General features: G+C 37.3%; 1 protein-coding gene and 2 long non-coding RNA genes across 4 annotated transcripts in view; 2 read left to right on the forward strand and 1 right to left on the reverse strand.

The window, feature by feature from the left end:
• LOC130050846 (uncharacterized) overlaps window positions 1-24,736 on the forward strand; it is a 33,242-nt gene extending 8,506 nt beyond the window's left edge. For both annotated transcript variants that reach the window (XR_008799151.1, XR_008799152.1), the window contains 4 exons: window positions 1,067-1,170; window positions 5,042-5,160; window positions 5,793-6,289; window positions 24,642-24,736. This is a non-coding gene — a long non-coding RNA (uncharacterized LOC130050846). The remainder of the gene's footprint in view (window positions 1-1,066; window positions 1,171-5,041; window positions 5,161-5,792; window positions 6,290-24,641) is intronic.
• Window positions 5,191-7,756, reverse strand: LOC125648798 (uncharacterized). Its single transcript, XM_048875793.2, has 2 exons — window positions 7,684-7,756; window positions 5,191-7,447 (listed from the first exon to the last, which is right to left on the reverse strand). The coding sequence occupies exon 2, from the start codon at window positions 7,414-7,416 to the stop codon at window positions 5,764-5,766; it is 1,653 nt and encodes a 550-aa protein (XP_048731750.2). The 5' UTR covers window positions 7,417-7,447; window positions 7,684-7,756; the 3' UTR covers window positions 5,191-5,763.
• LOC130050848 (uncharacterized) lies at window positions 7,939-17,743 on the forward strand. Its single transcript, XR_008799158.1, has 3 exons — window positions 7,939-8,843; window positions 12,027-12,401; window positions 16,810-17,743. It is a non-coding gene; the product is annotated as an uncharacterized LOC130050848 (long non-coding RNA).
• Window positions 24,737-25,957: the final 1,221 nt, after the last annotated feature.

Below are 25,957 nucleotides of genomic sequence, written 5' to 3' on the forward strand. Positions count from 1 at the left end.
AGGAAAAATCTTTAAAAATATTCTTCTCAAGAACCACTGAGCCAGAAAAGCTGATATTTACATGAAAGATTTTTGACATAATGCAGATTCAAGTTTGTTCAGATCATGGCCCATGGCGGTAGGATGGGGCCACAAGGGGGGATCAAAGTTTTACATACAAATATATAGGAAAAATCTTTAAAAATCGTCTTCTCAAGAACTAATGGGCCAAAGAAGTTCAAATTTACATGAAAGCTTTCTGACATAGTGTAGATTCAAGTTTGCAAAAACCATTGTCTTCAGGGGTAGGTTGGCGCCATAATAGGGACTAAGTTTTTGCATGCAAATATATATGGAAAGTCTTCTGATATGGACCAAGGTGACTCAGGTGAGCGATATGGCCCATGGGCCTCTTGTTTGTATTATATAGATTCTTTATGGAAAAACCTTATTTTGTGAAGTTTGACCTTAACCTGGGAGTTCGATCATTCTGACGTATTCAATATCTCCTGAACATATTTTGTATTAAAATTTTTATGACAATACCTATTTTTTCATACTATAACCTTTGACTTTGTGACCTTGAAATTTGACCTTATTTCAAGGAAATGTAACCTACCAAATATTTTCAATAGTATTCAAGGCAGGGCTTTCATATTTTGTTTATAGGTTCTTGTTGACAAAACGACCTTGTGGTACAATCACATTTGATCTTTTGACCTCCACCTACTTTCCAAAAAAATGGCCTAGTTAATATCTTCTAAACTATTTAAAGAAAAAGCTTTTATATTTTGTGTATAGATTTTTATGGCAAGACTTTGATTTAGTGTTTGACCTTATGACCTAAATCTACTTTTGATAAGAATCTGACCTCTTCATTATCTCCTGAACTATTTAAGATAGAGCTTTCATAGAACTTCTAGGACTCAGTATTCATACATGTGCACTGGTTTGGTCTCATTTTCATACATTCAGTATCATTGTATCGATCTTTTGAGTATAAATTTGTGATCTAAAAGCATGATATAATGGTGTAAAGGATCAGTTTGTGGTTAACCAATATTTGATGTGAAAATAAATATTGTAGGGTAACGGTTACTGGAGACATGCTGTTGATTGATGAGGATAATTTTCCCGAGACTCTGACATATTGCAGGACCTGGATAGCTCTACTGGTGTTCAAAATGCCAGGTTTGTTAATGGAATTACATGTAAATGTTCCATGGAATGTCAGATTTGTTAATGGATTTACATGTGAAATGTTCCATGTAATGGCCAGGGCATATGTAATATAGCATTAATATTTTTAATGAAACTCAGGTGACCTATTGCAATTGGTCTACATCCGTTGTCATGCGTTGTCTGTCGTGTTAGGTGTGTTAACATCTTCAAGACAACGGGGAAATAAATTGTAAATTTCAGAATTCCTGGACTCCTGTGGCTTTAGGGGCGGGGCAAAAACTGTCCAAATTCGACCAATTTTCAAAAAATCTTCTTTACGACTATACATGTGTAAGAAAAACTCAATGCATAGGGATGTAGAGCAGGAAAGCCTCTATCAAAATTGTAAATTTCATGATCCCTGGGGTAGGGGTTCTGACCTCAGGGCGATGCCAAACATGTTATATAGTATAGGTGTGTAAAACACTTAAATGACATCTTCTTAAGTGCTGTTGAACCTTTCTTGTCAGCGGAACTCCTCTGAGAACACTCAACATCATTTCGTGAATCTTTGTAGTTAATAGAAACATGCTGTGTAGATGTGCATATTCCCAGGAAATTCTGATTGTCCCTTTTGAACTTAGAATTTTGAGTCCTTCTGTCCTGTTGTTGTCAGTACAATTCCTCAGAGATCGCATAACAAAATTTGATGAAAATTTGTAGTTAATAAGGACACACTGTGTAGATGTGCATATTCCCAGAAAATTCTGATTCAATTATTTTTCTTGGAGTTATGCCCCTTTTGAATTTTGAGCCCCTCTGTGCTGTTCTTGCAGTAATGCATAGCATTACCATTCATTATGTGAGACATTGTTAAGCAATGTTGGAGCGTGGGGTATGTGAACTTGATCACTTTTACTTTCTTTCATTAGTCAGGTGCTCTAACCATTGAACAACCATGACCGGTCTATCCGAAACCCCTATAATACGAGTCACGTGCTCCAGTCATTGAGCTACCGTGACCGGTTGATCTGAGACCCCTGTATGAGTCAGATATTTTAACCATTGAGCTACCATGACCAGTCTATCAGAGATCTCTGTATTACAAGTCAGGTGCTCTAACCATTGAGCTACAGTGACCGGTCTATCAAAGACCCCTGTATTATTAGTCAGGTGATCTAACAATTGAGCTACCATGACCGGTCTATCAGAGACCCCAGTTGTACTATTCAGGTGCTCTAACCATTCAGCTACCATGACCGGTCTATCTGAGACCCCTGTATTACTAATCAAGTGCTCTAACTATTGAGCTACTGTGACTGGTCTATTGGAGACCTTTGTATTACTAGTCAGGTGCTCTAACCATTGAGCTACCATGACCGGTTTATCCGAAACCCCTGTATTACTAGTCACATGCTCCAGTCATTGAGCTACCGTGACCGGTTTATCCTAGACCCCTGAGCTACCAAAAAAAAAAACAACAACTATTGAGCTACCGTATGACCAGTCTATCTGAGATCCCAGTATTACTAGTCAGGTGCTCTAAGCATTGAGCTACCATGACCGGTCTATCGGAGACCCCTGTTGTACTAGTCAGGTGCTCTAATCATTGACCTACCGTGATTAGTTTATCGTAGACCCTTGTATTAATATTCAGGTGCTCTAACCATTGAGCTACCATGACCGGTCTATCAGAGATCCCTGTATTACTAGTCAAATGATCTAACAATTGAGCTACCATGACCGGTGTATCAGAGACCCATGTTGTACAAGTCAGGTGCTCTAACCATTGAGCTACCGTGACCGGTCTATCGGAGACCCTTGTATTACTAGTCAGGTGTTCTAACCATTGAGCTACCATGACCGGTCTATCAGAGATCCCTGTATTACTAGTCAAATGATCTAACAATTGAGCTACCATGACCGGTGTATCAGAGACCCATGTTGTACAAGTCAGGTGCTCTAACCATTGAGCTACCGTGACCGGTCTATCGGAGACCCTTGTATTACTAGTCAGGTGTTCTAACCATTGAGCTACCATGACCGGTCTATCAGAGATCCCTATTGTACTAGTCAGGTGCTCTAACAATTGAGCTACCATGACTGGTCTATCAGAGACCCCTGTATTACTAGTCAGTTGCTTTAACCATTCAGCTACCGTGATCGGTCTATCCGAGACCCTTGTATTACTCTAACCATTGAGCTACCGAGACCAGTCTATTAGAGACCCTTGTATTACTAGTCAGGTGCTCTAACGATTGAGCCACCGTGAGCGGTCTATCAGAGACCCCTGTTGTACTAGTCAGGTGCTCTAACCATTGAGCTACCATGGCCAGTCTATCCAAGACCCCTGTATTACTAGTCAGGTGCTCTAACCATTGAGCTACCGTGACCGGTCTATCTGAGACCCCTGTATTACCAGTTAGGTGCCCAGTTTTTCAGAGACCCCTGTATTACTAGTTAAGTGCCCAGTTTTGACCATGTGCTCCGTGCTTAGAACATCTGACTAGTAATACTCGGGTCTCTGATACACCGGCCACTGTAGCTCAATAGTTAAAGCACCTGATTAGTAATACACGGGTCTCTGATACACCGGCCACTGTAGCTCAATAGTTAAAACACCTGATTAGTAATACACGGGTCTCTGATAGACCGGTCACTGTAGCTCAATAGTTAGAACACCTGATTAGTAATACACGGGTCTCTGATAGACCGGTCACTGTAGCTCAATAGTTAGAACACCTGATTAGTAATACAGGGGTCTCTGATAGACCGGTCACTGTAGCTCAATAGTTAGAAAACCTGATTAGTAATTCAGGGGTCTCTGATACACCGGCCACTGTAGCTCAATAGTTAGAGCACCTGATTAGTAATACAGGGGTCTCTGATAGACCGGTCACTGTAGCTCAATAGTTAGAACACCTGATTAGTAATACAGGGGTCTCTGTTAGACCGGTCACTGTAGCTCAATAGTTAGAACACCTGATTAGTAATACACAGGTCTCTGATAGACCAGCCACTCTAGCTCAATAGTTACAACACCTGATTAGTAATACAGGGGTCTCTGTTAGACTGGTCACTGTAGATCAATAGTTAGAACACCTGATTAGTAATACAGGGGTCTCTGATGGACCGGTCACTGTAGCTCAATAGTTAGAACACCTGATTAGTAATACACGGGTCTCTGATAGACCGACCACTGTAGCTCAATAGTTAGAGCACCTGACTAGTAATACAGGGGTCTCTGTTAGACCGGTCACTGTAGCTCAATAGTTAGAACACCTGATTAGTAATACAGGGGTCTCTGATGGACCGGTCACTGTAGCTCAATAGTTAGAACACCTGATTAGTAATACAGGGGTCTCTGTTAGACCGGTCACTGTAGCTCAATAGTTACAACACCTGATTAGTAATACAGGGGTCTCTGTTAGACCGGTCACTGTAGATCAATAGTTAGAACACCTGATTAGTAATACAGGGGTCTCTGTTAGACCGGTCACTGTAGATCAATAGTTAGAGCACCTGATTAGTAATACAGGGGTCTCTGTTAGACCGGTCACTGTAGCTCAATAGTTAGAACACCTGATTAGTAATACAGGGGTCTCTGTTAGACCGGTCACTGTAGATCAATAGTTAGAGCACCTGATTAGTAATACAGGGGTCTCTGTTAGACCGGTCACTGTAGATCAATAGTTAGAGGACCTGACTAGTTATACAGGGGTCTCGGATTTGATTTCCAGTTGAAGCACGAGTTTTCTCCTTCCTGTTACATTTACATATATATAAACATGTAAATATACCACACTGTAATAGACTGGACATTTTGTAAGATAATTAAGTTCTGAAATACAGACAATTGTTGACAATACAGTTAGATATAATTACACTTTGTGTTTTGTAGGACTGTGAAGTGTTGTGATGTTATTGATGGTCAACAGAAGACTGTGACCTTGAATCTGAAGATCTGTGATGAAGACTGGACGTTTGGGGTCACTCTCTGTTACAGTACTACAAATCTAAGTAAGTACTCAGTAATAATGTAAGACTGAACTCTGTATCATGTTTATCTAATATAAACATTGTAAAATCAAACACATATTGAAATACATAATTAACAAACGAATAGTTAGTAGTTTATCACACACAAACAAGTATATGTACTTGTATAGATGTACTATAATTCAAGGCTACACACAAAATACTGACAAAGTGACTTAGTACATCACAAGAACTGATTTACCTTTATTTACATTTCATGATTAACATGTGTCTAATTGTATATAGATAATTAACTAGAAACACAATCTAATTATTAATTAGTATACTAAGATTAGATATAATAATACAGATATTGTAAGATATAATTACTAAACAGCAGTGAGAGACTAATGTTCTATCAGTTAAACTCACAAACACAAGTACATGTTAATTACACATCACAGACACAGGGCTGTAATTAACACAGGGCTGTAATTAACATGGGGCTGTAATTAACACAGGGCTGTAATCAACAAGCAGCTGTAATCAACACAAAGATGCAATTAACACTGTGTTTAGATGTGTAATGAACAGGGTTTTTAGATGTGTAATTAACACTGTAGAGCTGTGTAATTAACACTGTGTTTATAGATATTGGATTTTCTTCACTTTAGCAGTGCGACACTCAGCCACAAAGAGGTTGTCTCTGATGTCCACACATAAACCGTATGGACGTTCTAAATCACAGTGAATGTAACGGAGGAACTGTCCGTCCTGATCTAGGATGTGGATACGGTGATAGTCTGCTGTCAGGATGTGACTCTGGCTGTCTGTAGTGATGCCGGCTGGATCAAATGATTGCTCGGTATTAGAGGGATGACCAGTGTATCTAAATCGGAGTTTTCCTGACTGATTGACCACCACTACTGCACTAGCTAACCAGTCAGCCACACAGATATCCAGGTTCTTGTTCTCACTGAGGTATTTAATGTTACCAGATTTATAGAGAGGACGACCCTGATCATCAAACTGAATGCTTTGTTTCTCTGTGGAGCCGGAGTAACGCACGACTTTGGATTGTTTGTTATCATCACTGATCATGGTAACCAGGAGATCGTTAGCCGCGGTACAGCAGACATAGCCAGGCCTCCACCCCTGTAGTGTGATCACGGTCTGTATCTGTTTATTCTTAATTAAGTTTATAGTGTTATCTCTATAGTCAGTATAAACAAGATCTCCGTCCCGTGTCACTGCTATGTCCCGCGGTCTGTTCCCTGACTTGGTTTGTATTGATGTCAGTAGTTCACTCTGGAGGTTGAGCAGATTCATGGTGTCGTTATACTGACTGCATGTCCAGACTTGATCTTCACTCAGACAGTTAACACTGAATAGTCTGTTATACCCAGTGTCTATGGTGGCGGTGACGCGCGGCTCATCAAGCAGTGGTTTGACTGGAGGAGACGATACAGCTTCTGCTGACTTGATTGTGTCGCCATGTTCTGTGTTAATGGATAATGGCGGCAGAGAACCAAACATTTCATTGAGCTGATCTTTGTTTATTTTCTGAGGAGAGAGACTCGGTGCTGTAACTCGGACTGTAGGCGGTAATGTTGTAAATTCGGAATTCCTAGATTTGTAAGTAGAGGTTAAGGAGACGTCATTTGATTTTAGGATTGATTTCAAGTTGGACATGATCTGTTTGAGTTCCGCCATTTTCTGTGTGATTTCATCTGTATTTTTATTCAGGGTAGATAGGTGTTTGTTTTTCATCTCCTGAATGTCGGATTTCCGCTGGTTGACAATGGCGGTGATCTCCCGGTGTAAGGCTTCTCCTTGTTGATCGGCAATTGTTGTCAGTTTCCCGTAATTCGTTTCTAAGTCGGCTTTCTCAGTTTGCACACCGGACGCCATTTCTTCATATCGCGGGTAAATTCTGGTCTCGAGTTCGTCCAGATCTTTCTGTAAACTTTCTGTTTTAGCGCTGAGTTTTTCCAGAATATCTGATATATCGTGACCTTCATGTTTACTTGAGGAAACGCAGGTAGAACAGACAGGAATGTCACATTTCTCACAGTAATGTTTGCAGAGTTCGTCGGCGTGGTCTGGACATGTTGAGTAGTTAAGAGATTTTCTGTATTTATAGGGCACGACTTTGTGTCTTATAGACGAATCCGAGAGGTGCTTCCCAGCACAGGTCTGGCATAGATTTATATCACAACGTTCACAGTGACTCTGTAGGTGGGCCGTTTTACAGAGGTCACACAATAGGATAATCTGGGCTCTGCGGAACGGGTCCATTTCTGATGTCCGGGGTCACATGAGGAGTTCACTGTTAATTAAATTAGGGAATTTTAATCAAAGAGTTTGACATATTGAAACACTTGACCAGCTAGAATTACAGTATGTTGTATAAACTGCCATCATTTATATCAGAGACGTCTATGCATTTTGAATAAGCCCCCCCCCCCCCCCCCCCCCCCCCCTTCAGAGTTATGTGAAATTATTTTAAAAATGAGCAGATCTATCTTATTGATCACACAAATATGGATATTAAGTTTGTCTCACCTGAAAATCCAACATGGCCTCCCTGTTATATCGACCTTCCGTCTAGTCCTGTGATTAAATATTTGTGCGGTGCGTCAGCCTGTATTCATTATCTATTTAAATAGAGTTTTAAAGTTTGTTTTGACCTAGATCATACTGGGTAGCGATGTCAACATTGACGTCAGAAGATAGAATTGTTTCAATGTATATATAAATACCTTCATTATAGTCCGTGTAGAAAAATACTTCGCAATATCAATTGTGCCTGTGTGTGTGTGTGTGTGTGTTTGTAAGCCCTGTCAATTGAACCAGTGAATAAGAAGGCACACGTGTAAATCAACACGGGGTCGGTCAAAGGAACACGAAAATGGTGGTGTTCAGTTGGATTTTTATAAAAATCAGCATAAAATCATTAAATAGTTCATCTACCATCAAAATCCTGAAGTGTTTACTTAACAGGATTTATGAGATGTGTGTAACAGGTGTGTAAAGATTTAGCACTCGTCCATCTTTTTTCCTTGCGAGCATGGCTTACACACTTTCGAAGTGCGCATGCTCTGTTTTGAATGACGTAATTTGTGATGTCATCATAATGGAGTTTTCCAGGGAAAGAAGTTGGCCCATCTGAGGTAAGTAAACATGGTTGAAAGAAAATTTTTGCATATTAACAATGAGTTTTTTATTAGATAGACTGATTAAATGGTGTTTCATACCGATCGTGTTATGTACAAGCGACAGAGTACCCGAGTTACTGAAAATTCCGATGATGAAAGTGATATATCTAGTACGTGAACTGTTTGGGGTTTTTTCTAAAATTTAATCTTTGCAGTTAATGTACTCTGTATACTAAAAATTCATATTGATTTTGGATAGAATTTCACATTTAAAAACAAATAGATATGCGCCAAGTCCTTAGGAATCAACCCCACCCCTCCACACGGGACTTTTTTTTGGATGATTGGACCGTATCCCCCTTTTCATCGGTCTCCCTACTTTGAAGTTTTTTTCCCAACGCCATGACATAAATAGATAAATAAATAAAATGCAAAAATAAAAACGAAAGATATATATGTATTCGGATTGGCATGTTCCACTTTGTCCGGGTTGAAATCCCCGAGGATGCAAATGTACATTACGCCGCACTGTTTGCAGTACGCACATGGTACAGGTGTACCACATAGGTATGTAGCTACTAAGACTATAAACCAAACAGAATATCATATGTAAAACTATTACTCTGAATGCATTTTACTTGTTTACAATGTAGCCTGTCGGGGTGTGGTGCATGTCACACGCGTTGTTTACACGTGCACTTTAGGTGGCAGTGGAGGAAATTCGAACCATGTATGGATTATTGTCTCCTGATAACTTTGGCAGTTAACTTTTGATTTCAATCTACTTTTTAAGAATAATATAACCCTCGCTAATCATTGCCAAGCTGCATTTCGATCTTGGCAGAATGATCTTCAGCTACAATTCAAAATTAAGGGGTGATGTTGTGTACTGAGTTTTTCTTGATTGTTTACATCTGTGACTGTTTATGTGATGTATCAACTGATCAAGCTGTACAGTGTCATGACATATAGTGGCATAGCTTCCATTTATGTACTTGCGCATCATTTTGTCAGAAGAAGAAAATTCTAAAATGATAATTAAGATTTTTAACATATATATGAATATACATGTATGTGTATGTTTGATTTTAGTATAATACCTGTAGAGAATATTTCAGTAGTATGAAGTGCCACACATTTAGACGCATGCATGTGGTGTTTAAAGGTCTCATCTGAAAGACCAGCAACTTTCTCTTTTGAATGCTAAATATGATGATGGAGCATTCACCTCACTATCTACATTTTCACCCTAAATAAAGTACAAGCATGGCTCGAAACCATGATTTCTTGATCCTGTTACCAGTCTTCACGAAAAACTTTGTAAAGCACAGGCCCTTCGGGCCTCCCAGTATAATAATTGTGCAAGCCCGAACAATATTTTGCAGGCCCAAAATGTTTATTTTCTAATTTGATCTCTTGTTATTTGCTGATTCTACTCTATGCACAGTTCTTTTACTGTAGGAAAATACAGGTCAAGATGATCATAGTTAAAGAACAACTGACATTAAAAGGATTATATTATTTTTCAACATATTAATCCAGTATATGCGAAAGTTTTTGGACCACACAGGACATTCGGTCCAGTGTAATCAATGAACACACCGGACCGAACCAAATTTTGTCAGACCGAAAAACCTAATGTAAAAAAGTGAAACACGTGAAAATGCAAAACCAAGGGAATCTTATTTATTATACTAGTAATACTATTCCAGGAATCCTTCCCGTATAATACTTTAGACAGTCCATGCGGTTTTAATCAATTCATTTACGTATTTGGATGTGTGCTATTTTTTTTACTTATAACAAACTCCGCATCAAGATAGTAAAGCTCAAAACCGGACATTGAGACATCTGACATTCCGATCCGGTGTAAAAAATGATGCATCGGACCTGAGGCACTGCACATCGGTCAGGTCCGACGGTCCGATGTCTTTCGCATAGACTGATTAATCTCGCAGATACATCAGCAGCTCATGTTCAACTCTGTTTTGTATACACCACGTACAAAACATTTTTTAAATGTTAGCCAAGGCCTACCCTCGCAGTGTTCGAAATTGGTTTAAAACTTGGTATAGACCACAGGTCTATGCCAAAATAAGATGACTTAGACCTCATCGAATTGGCATAGACCACAACATTGAAAAAATAATAACACAAATTTAAAACATTTTCATTTACTTCTAATATACTTAGAAAGTGTATTTTCTTTCCATTTCTGTAATATCATCCTTTCCTCATAATGTTTATCAGACGTCGACTGACCATGCAAGGCCCTCTTGGATAACTTTATTGCTTTAAATCTAGAAAATTGGCATAGACAATTTGGTCTATCTCAATTACAGTTGGCATAGACCAGTGCCATTTGACATAGACTCGGTCTATGGTTAATTTTGAACACTGCCCTCGGTCCAATGGGGCATGAATTTTCGTTTTTTTCTCCTCGTACGACAGTTTTTTTTGGGTTTTTTAATCGGATGGTTGTGATTGTGAAATACGCTTGGGTGGTTTTGAATTTCCCGGACGAGCCCCCTCCCTATACTTCAGAAAAGGCAGCATGGTTGATAATTTTTCTATGCGAAATTTGACTACTAAGTCATGACATTTAGTCTGAGTCAATCTCACGCTTTATTTGTAATATATACAGAACATATAAGAAAACATTTACAGGCCCATCGGACTCCAGGGTTTAATATTTTAAGAAGCCCGATCCCGATTTTACTGGCCTCGGGCATCAGGCCACTGGTTAATGTCGAAGACTGTGTTACCACTGAGCTACCATGACCAATTTTTATACGCCCGTCTTAAGACGGGACGTATTATGGTATGGCGTGTCTGTCCGTCCGTCTGTTAGCTTTTTCGTGTCTGACTCGTAACTTAAATACTACAAGGCCTAGAATCATCAAACTTTGTCTGTAGATACATCTTGGGTAGAAGGTGTGTCGCACAATAAAACCAGGTCACTGTGACTTTTCATTAAGAAGATATGGCAATATATGGCAAAAACTTGTCCGGCTCATAACTTGAAAACTATTAGACCTAGAATCACCAAAATTGGTCAACTAATGCATCTTAGGTAGAAGGTGTGTCGCATCCTACTTTAAGGTCACTGTGACATTTAATTAAGGTGATATAAAAAAAAAAATGTTTTAATGGGTACTATCTATACTGTTAACAATATGTGATGGGCGTATCATGTGCCATGGCAGTGCACTTTATTTAACATGAATTCATAGCTAAAAAAAAATTATTACTAATTTTTTGGTTAATTCCATAAATATATTATTCCGCTCTCTAGACACAATTCTGGGTTACCCCCCTGCCTTTGGGGGTATAAGCACCTCATTTCTTTCAGAATGGCACAATGTCAGGAGAGCTTTTGTTATTTGTTATACTCTTAATGTTGATGGCATGCATCTATGAACAACAGGATAATTTTTTAGATTATTATTTCTGATATCATATTTGTAAATTGTTTATGAGGGGTTATTAAAAGTTTGTGGACAAAAGGACGCACTTATTAAAAATTCAGAGTTATCGTAAGTGAAAAATATAGGAGATGTGTAACAAGATTGTATATTTGAAGATTTTAATTTTAATTAATTTTTATAAGTATTGATTTCAGATACATGTATGACATTGCATGCTTGGGGGGGGGGGGGGGGGGGGGGGGGGGCTACAGTTAGATAATATTCTGGTCAGCACATTCGATAAACTACATGGAATTCATTAAATCACTAATTTTTCTTTCAGTGGTCTTCAACTTTTAATCTCCAAGAAGGAAATGTAATTAAAAGATGAATAAAGTATCCCTAAGAATACCAGAAGAAAGGCTATGTGTTGAGAAAAACAGCCCTTCCTCAGTACCTCAGAACTAGATGATAGCCCTTAATTGTTACTTTATGCTGAATATGACACAGTATAGAAGATCTGATCATGAAGAAGTAACACCATTGATACACTTGCCAACTGCCAAAATTACTTTCTGATAGTATGACGAGATTAGAAGATATTATGGTGTAGTCATGACACAAACTGCAAAATCAAAGAATTAATTGTCTTCCCCAGAGGATGAACAGAGCAAGATGGCTTCACATGGATAACATTTCCTTTCGAGTTTTGAAATTAGTAAGTATACAAAATATTTTAGGCCACATAGGGCCAAAAAAAAAATGTTTGTTTTAGGTCGCCTCTGATTTTTAAAAAAAGGGTTGGTAGGTAGGTTTATTTTATTTTTTTTTGAAATATTTTTTTTTATAAAAATAAATAAGTGCCTTCGAATCAATGAAAATTTTATAGTTAAAGTTGTAATATAATGTGTTTAACAGATAAAAAATGGGTTCAGAGCACAATGTTTAATTGACAAAATACACAGTATGTGATGGAGTTTTAATATTACAATTATAGATGTCTTGGCATTTCGGGTAATAGTTCGTATATCGATGAATTGAAATCGGAAAATTGAAAAAAATTAATAGGGTCGGTGGATATATTTAGGGTCGGGCAAGCGACCTGAAACAAACACATTTTTTATTTTGGCCTAGTCATAAAATTATTTTTTAGATTTTCATCTTTGTTTGGAAATAAAAATGGACAGGTGGTTGGAGTTTATTTTTATGCCCCCCTTTGAAAAAGAGGGGGCATATTGTTTTGCACCTGTTGGTCGGTCTGTCGGTCGGTCTGTAGACCATGTGTTGTCCGCTCAATATCTTGAGAACCATTCACTTGATGATAATGATATTTCATATGTGGGTTAGCAGGGTTTGACATTTACTTTCTTGAGCACTAGACCAGTCGGGCTACTTCAAATAATATTTACTAGACCTGACCTTACATCCACTAGCCCTGACCAACTTTCCAGAGAAAAGAAACCCTGATGGTTTCTCCATATTTAAGTACTTAATTCAAATGACAAACGTTAAGTTTAAACTAAAACATACTTAATTGTCTCAAAAACATCTTTAGTCTCGTCATTCAATTTGGTGCTTTTATTTTCAAACTTCCCAATCTACTCCTTTTTTTTTCTCGGAACATCCTTCCTTGAGGACGAGAAGTCGAGACATTCCCGCACATGTGTCAACAACGAAAAATGGCTATTTACGATTTAATTTATTCATTTGATACAGGCAACGAAATTAAGGGGAAATACTCGCTAAATGCGAGTTAAAAATTGAATTTGCAAGTAAAAAATCACAAGTGATCGCAACTTTTTGCGAGTGAAAAAACCCCAATCTTTTTCCCGGATTTCCTCGGTTTATTGGCTGTACTTTGAAGTTTACAATAATCTTGTCTTGTGCATAGAAACTCTTTACAGAATGAATATACAAGTATTGAAAAAGTAAACGTGGATCGAATAAATAACTAAGGCCAAGGTCATCTCAGTCGATGGCCTACTTCATACACACTTCGGATGTCTCAGAGACGTCTGATTTAAATAGCAAGCATATTGATCTCGTCCGTGTCTATATAAAACAACACATGACAGTGTGTCACCATTTCACGCGGTGTCCTTCTGTACTCTATAGTCAAACACTTCGAGTTCGCGGGGTTTTCTTTTCAACTAGAATTTTTTAGATGAAATTTCCAAAAGTTTTGAACATATAGTTTAAATTGGCGCAAACAGTCTTCAAGATTTCAATCCACATGATGCTGTTAATAGGTGGTAGATCTCTGGACAGCGAGTACGCCGCACAAGTGTACCATATGACCCACACCATGTATGTTGTCTGATAATTCATTGAATTTTAAATGAAAGAATTCGCAATCTTATTTTTATTATTGCACTTTAAAGGAGATTTTAAAAGATTTTCCCAAAATTTTGATAAAGAGACATGCTTGTTTTCTTAAATTCATGTAAAACAGTAATCGATTGAAAAATGCTAGTAAAAGCTCAATTTTGCTAGTTGGAAAATAATCCACTAGCTAAAATTTGCTAGTGGTGAAAAAAGTTAATTTCGATCCCTGTGATAGACACTTTCTTATATTCAATTAAAATAAACTGGTTTTTTTTTCAAATGAAAATAAATTCAGTTTATATATATTTATCCGAAATATAACTTGACACCCATTAACAGAGTAAATGTCGTAAAACATCACTTCCGACAGCGACTATGTATTCGAACTAAAAATAGAGATTTTGTCATCACGCGGTTCAAAATTGCTCGCAAACTCTTTACAGTTATTTTTTAAAGTTAAAAATAAGATATCTTATGGTTTAAAATAAAGTTTCTTGTTTATTTTATCAACATGACCAGTCGGACTAGTAAATCGACATTTTACCCGACCGGACCTATCATTTAGTAGACTCGGTCGGTCGGACGTGCCTTAGTGTCAAACCCTGGTTAGTTATGAGTAGAAGAGGATCCTTATTGTTTTTCAGGTCAAAAGGTCAAAGGTCAAGGGTCAATCTACTCTGGACATAGGAATATAATGTCCGCTCAATATCTTGAGAACCCTTTGCTTGAAAGACATCAAACTTGGCACACTGGTACATCCTAAGAAGTAGATGACCCCTATTGATTTTAAGGTCATATGGTCAAAGGTCAAGGGTCAAACTGTGCATGGGAATATACTGACCATTCAATGTCTAGAGAACCCTTTGCTTGACAGACATCAAACTTGGTACACCAGTACATCTTCAGAAGAAGATGACCCCTATTGATGTTGAGGTCACATGGTCAAAGGTCAAGGGTCACACTGGACATAGGAATATATTGTCCGTTTAATATCTTGAGAACCCTTTGCCTGACAGACATCAAACTTGTTACACTGGTACATCTTCAGGAGAAGATGACCCTTAATGATTTTGAGGTCACATGAGCAAAGGTCAAGGGTCAAACTGGACATAGGAATATACTGTCCGTTCAATATCTTGAGAACCCTTTGCTTGACAGACATCAAACTTGGTACACTGGTACATCTTCAGGAGAAGATGACCCCTATTGATTTTTAGGTCACATGGTCAAAGGTCAAGGGTCAACCTGGACATTGGAATATACTGTCTGCTCAATATCTTCAGAACCCTTTGCTTGACAGACATCAAACTTTAAATAGTACACTGGTGTATATTCAGGAGAAGATGACTCCTATTGATTTTAAGGTCACATGGTCAAAGGTCAAGGGTCAAACTGGACATAGTAATATACTGTCCATTCAATATCTTGATAACCCTTTTACTTGACAGACATCAAACTTAGTACACTGGTACATCTTTAGGAGAGGATGACCCATATTGATTTTGAGGTCAAAAGTCAAAAGTTGAACTGGACATAGTAATATATTGTCTCCTATATTTTAAGAATTATTTGTTTGATTGACACATACCAAACTTGGTACACTGGTACAGCATAAGGAGTAGGTGACCCCTATTGAATTTTAGGTCACATGGTCAATTCACTCTTGACATAGGAAGATATTGTCTGCTCAATATTTTGAATTGATGATAATACTATCAATTAAATGAGGTGTGTGTATAACCCTTTTCAATTTTGCACCATGGGGGGCATATGTGTTTTACAAACATCTCTTGTTTTTTTTTTCAGAATATATATTTCACGTTCATTATTCTCACATGTTGCTGTAGAGTGTAGATTACATCATTTTTTTTACATTGTTTTCTTTGGACAGAAAATTTCCATACAGCAATATTATAATTGTTGTTGAGTGATTTTGAAGTACATTTTCATGTAACACTGAAGTTGAACATTCTTTTTCCCTGTTGTCCGTCTGTCTGTAAACTTTCACATTTCTGACTTCTTCTCAAGAACCACTGGGCCAATTTCAACCTAACTTGACAAAAAGCATCCTTGGTGAAGGGCTTTCAAGTTTGTTCAAATAAAGGGCCACACCCCCTTTCAAAGGGAAGATCTAATTACAAAATTGCAAAAATAGGGTGGGGTCATTTAAAAATCTTCTTCTAAAGAACCACTGGGCCAGATGATGTGAAAGTTACATGAAAGCTTCCGGACAAGTGTAGATTGAAGTTTGTTCAAATCATGACCCCCTGGAGTAGAATAGGGCCACACTAGGTGATCAAAGTTTTACATGTACAAATATATAGGGAAAATCTTCACAAGAAGTAGGAAAATAACAAGGCCAGTAAAATACAAATTTACGTAAAGGCTTCCTGAAATAGTGCAGATTCAAGTTTGTCATAATCATGCCTCCCAGGGAAGGTTGGCCGAGGCCACAATAGGAGATCAAAGTTTTACATTCAAATAAGTATAGAGAATTTTCAAGAACCATTAGGCCAGAGCAGTTTACATTTACATGAAAGCTTCCTGACATACAGCTCTGTAGTGCAGATTCAAGTTTGTAAAAATAAAATTTCCAAAAGGTGTCGCTGTGTTTGGTGTAATTTTTGTTCGTTCTGCACAAACTAGCTCATTCAGCTTGACACAGCCTAGGTAATTTACAGCTGATCATTTGATAAACACTTACTTTGTAGAAATAGAAATTATGATTTTTATCTATTTATACATTTATTGCTATTTCTATGAAGACCTTTTACTAATCACTTCTCTAAATATTTTTGCAGATTTGTCAGAATGTTATGCATCGTTATCAACAGAAAAGAACTTCATAGGTAGACCAAAGCTGACATGGGATGAGATCCTAGAACAAGACCTAGAGTTTACAGGATTGGATAGGATCAATCCACTGGGTCGCCAAGTGTGGAAGTACAAACTTCAACCTCGACAGGACAGCCAGGCCTCACCCTTGCAAAAAGATTAATTTGACCTGGATAGTCAAAATGAGTGATGATGATTGATATCAAGGTCTGACACTGGAAGCTCAGTAAGGGTAGATGCTGGCAATGGAGCTGTTTAGCAATAAAACAAACAAGTTTAACATTAAACATGTTTGTATACTTTTTTGGCTCACCTGAGCCAAAGGCTCAAGTGAGCTTTTCTGATCACCTTTGCCTGTCGTCTGTCTGTTTATAAACTTTTCACATTTTCATTTTCTTCTCCAGAGTGAACCACTGGGCCAGTTTCAATCAAACTTGGTATGCATCATCAATAGATAAAGGGTATTCAAGTTTGTTCATATAAAGGGTCATGCACCCTTCAAAAAGGAAATAATCATGGAAATGCAAAAATAGGGTGGGGTCATTTAAAAAACCTTTTCAAGAACCACTGGACCAGGAAAGTTGAATTCACACGAAAGGTTCCTGTTTTGTGCAAATCATGGTCTCTGGGGGTAGGGTGGGGTCACAATAGAGAATCAAAGTTTTACATTCATATATAGTGCATATTCAAGTTTGTAAAAAGCTCACAGGGGTAGGGTGGGGGTCACAATAGGGGATTTAAGTTTTACATGTGAAATATATACAAGGAAAATCTTTTAAAATCTTCTCCTCAAAAACTAGATGCAGAACCGTAGCTCTTTGAAAAGAGAGCTTCAGATGAACCCCTTATAAAATAAACTTCAATTTATGGCAGAGAAAAAAAGTGCATGTTTAAGTCCCTCTATCACTGCATTCCTGCATCGCTGTCTCATGAATTTAATATTAAATAATTCCCAACATATTTTCCCACTATACTTGTTTCCAAACATACTTTCAAATATTTTCTAAACCCACATATAATCCCAAAACAGCTTCAAGTGATTTCAATTTCTTTGTTGATGTAGCCATGTTAAGTAGCCAGTCAATTTGAACCCCAGTTCATTTCCATACTCATACTCATTTTGAAACATAATGTCTGTGTGAACTAATATCCTCACAAATATTTTTAGTGAAATATTTAGGATGAAATCATCCCAGTTGGGTTAAATACTTATTATTCAAATACTGTAGGTTTGAATATTGAACTAATCTCACAGCTTTCTTAAGTTTGGTCCCCATCCCCACCAGTCTGTTTTTACGCTTAACTATTGAAATGGGGTGTAAGGGATCAGACTAGGCTTTTATAGCATTATCAATTTTCAAAAGCTTTAGAAAAATTATACAATTTTAGGTCACTTGAGTAAACTCAGATGACATATTGCTATTGATCTGCATCTATTGTAGTCCGTCGACATTAACAATTGAACATTTTTAACTAAATTCTATAACTGAAAGATGAAGATACCGCACAGCTATCAATCTACGATTCAAATAACGGAATTCTTTTCAAATTTAGTATGAAGCACACAAATTTACATTAAACCTTCTTGACATAGTGCATATTCAAGTTTGTTCAAATCATTTCCCCGGGAGTTATGGTGTGGTAACAATAGGGGGTCAAAGTTTTATATGCTAGCTGATATAAAGGAAAATTCTTTAAAGATATCTCTTGAACTATTTAAGCTAGGGCTTTCATATCTTGTATATACAATTTTTATGGCAAAACAAATCTGACCTATTCAGTATGTCCTGAACTACATTGTGTTTAAGGTAGATCTTTCATATATATTATATATTATGAATTTCTTATGATAAAACCTTTCATCTTGTTGAGGAGCCTCTCACCTCTGGTTGGCGTGGGTTTGAATCCTGCTCGCACCGGTAATTGAGAAAGTTTCCCAGTTTACTCTCGGAAGGTCGGTGGTCTCTTCCCAGGTACATTGTATCTGGGTTCTCTCTTCCACCAATAAAAACTGGGCACCACCAGATAACTGAAAAATTGTTGAGTGTGGCGGAAAACAGTTAAAACAATCAATCATATTATGTTATTTGACCTTGTGACCCTGAACTCTGAGTTTGACATACTTTTAAGAAAGTATAACGTATTAAGTATATCCAGGACTATTTTAGATAGGGCTTTTATGTTTTGTATATTGATTACTTATGGCAAGGTCTTTCATATCATACCAAGACCTACGACTTTTTACCTTGGTCTTATCCAGAACAGCAATATCATGCTAGTCATATCTTTGTCTTATATGATTTCATTTTAGTAATGTTGTGTTCTTTAGAGCTAGGTTTGGGTCACATTATTCATGAGAATAAAGATTGATAAAATAGCATTTAAAAATCAAAACAGCAGGGCCAAGATGACTCAGGTGAGCGATGTGGCCCATGGGCCTCTTGTTGATTTTGATATTTCTACCTATATCATTTGTATGAGAAATGGAACTCCTTTTTTTCTTTTACAAATACATGTATTATCATATGGATCCATCTTTGTTGATTATTTAATCAAAGGACATATTCAATGTATTAAATGTAAATTTATGGATATGTCTGTGGTTGAATTACTTATGTATGTATACATTTTTCTCGCACATGCAATTACATATATGATGTATATATATTTACTAATTGTACATGTAATATCCCCTGTTATATAATAAAATATATGACTGAGAATAAAAGACCTGCTGTTTTCATTGCTACCATGAAACATTAAAAGATTAGAATAATTCAAATATCTTAATGAATTCTATAATATATGAATTTGATATTTGTATATGATTGTCTCACTGGTGTTCAATGTGAACTTTGGTTTATTGTTTCAGTTTGCTCGATCTTTATATCAAATTAAAATTTAAGACAAATAAGGAATTATTTCCGAAATTGGTTAATATGGTACATTGTAGTAAAATAATCAAGAGTTTATTCATATGAGATAGCTAAATTTCACATGAATAACCAGTGACTGATTCTTGATTGTCAACATTTTCACCGAACAGTTCAGAAATTATCATGGTACATGTACATACTATTAGGGGATCATAAAATTCCTTAAAGAGTGACAAATTTTTGAATATCACCTTTTCAAGGAGAAAAATCCTCTTACGTATATGAATACTATGAAGAGATTAAAAGAGAGGTGGCTAGATCACTTGTATGGTGAGATTCATTTGTGGCAAGAACTGGTATGATGTCTTGAGTCAGAAAGCACTGGAATCCACTAGGAATAGTTTTAGATCTATGGAGCGCCAAAATAACAAACTCAGATATTTGAAGATATCTTTAATTATTTGAAGATATTATTAATTCATTTCAGGCACGCAACATTGCAATCAAAGATCTCTTCAAATAATTAATGATATCTTCATTTGAATTGAATTATTGATATCATTATTTATTCCGCTGAATTGATGCACACAATAACTTAATTGTTGCTCTCCTCAAATGAATTATAATTTAATGATACCAACAATAGAATTAATGCATGCTACAATTCAATTGAAGAGAGCAATAATTCATTAATGCTAACATCACTTAATGTGCGCAATAAATGGATTATAGCTCTCTTCTATTGAATTAATGATATCATTAATTAAATTGATGCATGCAATAATTATGTTAGTGAGAGTAATTATCTAATTGAGATATAATCCTTAATTAATTCGACATATCCACAACTGAATGAATGATTTCTTTAATTGAATTGTTGCTCTCTTTTTAAAAACAAAACAACGATGATGTGCGCATTAATTACTTATGAAATAGCCCTGTATATATAATTAAAAAGATCTATTGAATTAAAAGAGATAATCAAGTCATTCATACAGAGCTCTAAATTAATTTTTGCAAGCAATATTTCCACCACATGGATATTATTGGACTTCAATTATTTGAGCTTATGTAAAACATTAAGATTTTAAAAATCATCCTGGTGAATTTGTATTACAAAAGTCATGAGAGGACACGTCCAGTTTTTGAACAAAAACAGAAAGTAATATATTCCCTTGAATTTGGTCATCCCTGTCCTCAGTGTGTTTCAGACGTGTTTAGTGGGAGGGGGGGGGGGGGGGTCCAACACGTTTAGCGGATATTTAGTTGTTGGCATGTGGCGGGAGCGAAACCAGGAATTATCCAAGGGGAGGACGTAATGAGTGCCTAAAGCACGAAATCTCTAAACAAAAATATCTAAGATGAAGGAAAATCGTGATTTTTGGGGGGTTTCTATTACAATTTTGTCCTCATATTTCAAAGTGAGATGATAGTCAAAATTGACATAATTTCCATGTACATATCATAAACATGTAGATATTTTTGTAACAGTATATGAAGGAATCTGGAGCAAATCCTGATTCTGAAGTTATATAAACTGGTGTTATACACCGGATTTTCAAACAATTTATGGTTTTTGCAACGTTTGATTAAAGTTTTCTGTAAGGCCACATCTATGTAGTTACATTTACACAGAATGTTCATGAAAATGTTACCTTTTGGAGTGGAATTAAGATATCGCGTAACATTTTTTTTTTTACAAAGATATCTAATTTTTATCTATATCAAAAGTCAACAAAAAACTTAAAAGTAATACAAAAAATGTATATAATTATTAATACTTGTTTTTAGATCTTTTAGGCACTGCATTATACAGAATTTTGATTTTATTTATCATACTTTTTGGTTGAATTACTACCGAGTCTGGCTCGTACAGCATGTATTGACAAACGAGGGAGTCTATAATCATAGAAGTATATATATATATATATATATATATATATATATATATATATCAGGGAAATCGTTGTGGCCGAGTGGACTTACGCACTGGTTTGACAATCTTGCTTGGCGGTGGGTGCCGTACGTCGCTGGTTCGACCCCGGGCTGGGGCGAAAATTTTCAGTACCTAGTTGTGATTATTTAGTGCTTTATATATATATATAATGATAATTATTATAAGTTATTATTACAATTAAAGTTATCATTATGGACACTACTACCCCTCCCCCGACCGGTCGCGGTAGCTCAATGGTAGAGAGTTCGTTTCGTAACCGGGAGGTCGTGAGTTCAAGCACCGTTCATTCGCAAACCCAATTTTAAGACGTTGAAATTGGTAGTGATTGCTCCTTCGCCAAACGCTCGACATTTAGAAGTGAGAATCACGGATCTTTTAGATGTGACCTTATAAACGTAGATCCCTGGTCGTACATGTAGTAGGTGTTCGCACGATATTTCAAAGAACCCTCACTGCTACGACCTTGAACCCTATGGATACATTGGATAGGTACTCCGCTTAAAGCTGGTTACGTCTCAATATGAATAAAATATTCTCGACGGGACGTAAATTATATAAGCAATCAATCATCCAATCAATACTATCCCCCCCCCCCCTTTTTGTTGTTGATTTTCTTAAGGCGATAATTTCAACGAAATGTGTGGATTCCCTGTCTATCCCATCCCAATTTCCATTTATGTAATCGTTTCACACTTTTTTGTAAGTTTTAGAGATTGGCCTTATGTATTTAGCGTGGTGAGAATGATTGTTTGGATGTTTCAAAGTGTTTGATTGCCCGTGTGTATCAGAGTGTTTAACTGGCCGCGTGTTTCAGAGTGTTCAATTGCCTGTGTGTAAAGGAAAGTGTTCAATTGCCTGTGTGTAAAGGAAAGTGTTCAATTGACCGTGTGTAAAGGAAAGTGTTCAATTGACCGTGTGTAAAGGAAAGTGTTCAATTGACCGTGTGTAAAAGAAAGTGTTCAATCCCCTGTGTGTAAAGGAAAGTGTTCAATTGCCTGTGTGTAAAGGAAAGTGTTCAATTGACCGTGTGTAAAGGAAAGTGTTCAATTGCCTGTGTGTAAAGGAAAGTGTTCAATTGACCGTGTGTAAAGGAAAGTGTTCAATTGCCTGTGTGTAAAGGAAAGTGTTCAATTGACAGTGTGTAAAGGAAAGTGTTCACTTGATAAGCAAAAATTCAAGGAGTGAATAAAACTATATTTCACAAATTTCGACCGCAGCAATGTCTTCTATGTTGTTTTTAGTACCAAATAGTAAATTTTCGTACTAAAATACCAATAACTGTAGAAGTGTTCAGTTGCAGGTGGGGAGTTAAGGTGTTCATTTGACACGCGTTACACGTATGTGTGTGTGTGTGTGTGTGTGTGCGGTGGGGGGGGGGGTCATATAGTAATCATTACTACTGTCCCAGTTTGGACAGAGTTTTATATAGAGACAACACCTGATTTAGGTGAAGCACTTACGGACGTAACTTTGAGTTTTTTTTATCGTGCCAAAGACTAGTTTGCATTGAGGGTTGTTTATCGTGCCAAAGACTAGTTTGCATTGAGGGTTGTTAATCGTGCCAAAGACTAGTCTGCATTGAGGGTTGTTTATCGTGCCAAAGACTAGTTTGCATTGAGGGCTGTTTATCGTGCCAAAGACTAGTCTGCATTGAGGGTTGTTTATCGTGCCAAAGACTATGCTGGCGCGACGTTGTAAATTTCTTCTCGCTATTATCCAGTGTAAAATTCCAAACAAACTTACATGTATGTGAGTGACGTGTGACTTTCACAGAAATAAACAAAGTCCCATTGAGCGCTTAGTTAAGGAACAATCGCTACCTATATATTAAGCAGAATTTTACAAACTTTTCTGTATACTGACAATAAACTGAACACGCTAATCAAAATTTTACAGACTTTAGGAGATTTTCACATGTGTAGAGCTATAATACATTGGGTTAAATGCTGTCTAACTTGTTTTATACCGATTGTTAGGCCGTTCTTGGCACACTCATTTTGACTACGGATAACTCCGGGATATGAGGCTGACGGCGGGTGTGACCGGTCAACAGGGGGTGCTTACTCCTCCTAGGTACCTGATTCCATCTCTGGTATATCCAGGGATCCGTGTTTACACATCTCTCTATTTTCAATTTTGTATTGCTTGTATAATAGTTATGAGATTGATCACTGTTCGTTGTCTTCACCTTTCACCTAGTTTTGGTTGTGTAGGGGGTGGGGGGGGGGGGGGTATATTTTGTAGGCGTCCCTCTCGAGAATTTTTTCAGGCGTATAGTATAGAAATATTACCATTGCCGACAAAGGGCTGCAGAATTTGGGCCTATGCTCAGAGCTTATGGCCTTTGACAAGGGAGGTATCTTTGCTGTGACACGGGGCCTCAGTTTTTCCGGTCATATCCGAATGACCGCTTCATTTAATCACCTCTTACGACAAGCAAGTGTACTAGGGATATATTCTATCTAGGATCCTCATGGACTGGGGGGTTGAGGGAGGGGGATGATATGCGACTTTGATTTCGGAAATGTAACCATAAAGCTTATAAAAAATGATCGGAAACCATATATCCGGGATTGAAGTGTTCCTGTGGTTTTAGTGGCACACAAAGTATGCTTTAAAATTCAACAATTTGAATCCACACGCCAGCTATTTTTTTTTTTATCAGTGAATCAGATTACATTGCTTATTGAAATAATTGTCTTACATGTACCAGAGGGCTCGTCACTCAAGCTTTCACTTACATATCATCCATTCCCTGTAAATAGAAAGCTTACCTGTGTACAGATAAACAATAGGTAAATTACCTGTGTATGTTTGAAGTGTGAGTGAAGCTTGCATCACGCGCCCTCTAGTGAGGAAATTACACGAAATATGTTACATGTTTTTGTATCAGGCGCCCTCTAATGAGGAAATTACATGAAATACGTTACATGTTTTTGAATTATTACTCTTTTTTCTGTTGTAGATTGAGTTGAGTGGAACAATGAACCTCCAGATATCTATGTACATTTACACGTGTATGATTAAACTTCTGTTGCACTCGCGCATGCGAGCTTATCCTATATTGCGTATTTGCGTTTTATTTCATAAATAGTTTAGGATTATACTGTCCGCTCAATATCTTGAGAACCCTTTGCTCGACCGACATTAAACCTGGTACATCTTGAGAAGAAGACGACCCTATTTGATTTTGAAGCCATGCGGTCAAAGGTTAAGGGTCAAACTGGACATACATGTAGGAATATACTGTCAGCTCAATTTCTTGAGAATCCTTTGATTGACAGACATCGGATTTTGTACACTGGTATATCTTCAGGAAAAGGTGACCTGTATTGATTTTGAGGTCACATGGACCAAGGTCAATGGTGAAACTGGACACAGTAATATATTGACCACTTAATATCTTGAGAACCCTTTGCTTGACAGACATCAAACTTAGTATACTGGTACATCTTCAGGAGAAAATTACCCCGATTGATTTTGAGGTCACAAGGTCAAAGGCCAGGGATTGAACTGGACATTGTAATATATTATCTCCTATATTTTAAAAATGATTTGCTTGATTGACACCAAACTTGGTACAGCGGTATAACATAAGGAGTAGATGACCCCTATTGAGTTTTAGGTCACATGGTCAATCCACTCTTGACATACATCTAGGAAGATATTGTCTACTCAGTATTTTGAATTTAAGATACTACTATCAATTGAATATGTATGTATCACCCTTTTCAATTTTGCACGATGAGGGACATATGTGTGTTACAAACATCTCGTTGTTTAGAATTTTCTTTTCAAGTGTATACGAAAACCATGGTTAATCCTTGGGTAGTGCAGATTTGTTTCTCCAGATTGCCCCCCCCCCCCCCCCACTCGATGAAATAGGCTGGGCCAACATAGGGAATACATCTTTTACGTGAGAATTATAAAGATGCACCGTTAAAACAACAGAAAGGCCATGGTTAATCAAAGTGTTGTGTAAGTATCTATAGGTAGTTAAAAGTCAGGATCCGGGGTAGTTACAAGTCAGAACCGGGGTAGTTAAACGTCAGGATCCGGGGTAGTTAAAAGTCAGGATACGGGGTAGTTAAAAGTCAGGATACGGGGTAGATAAAAGTCAGGATCCGGGGTAGATAAAGGTCAGTACCTGGGGTAGTTACAAGTCAGGATCCGGGGTAGCTAAAAGTCAGGACGGGGTAGTTACAAATCAGGACCCGCGGTAGTTACAAGTCGGGATCCGGGGTAGTTACAAGTCAGGATCCGGGGTAGTTAAAAGTCAGG

Source organism: Ostrea edulis, chromosome 10 (genome assembly GCF_947568905.1).
Source record: "Ostrea edulis chromosome 10, xbOstEdul1.1, whole genome shotgun sequence".
NCBI lineage: Eukaryota > Metazoa > Mollusca > Bivalvia > Ostreida > Ostreidae > Ostrea > Ostrea edulis.

Coding starts and splice junctions, on each gene's coding strand:
- LOC125648798 (XM_048875793.2), bottom strand. CDS start 7,416: ATGGACCCGTTCCGCAGAGCCCAGATTATCCTATTGTGTGACCTCTGT.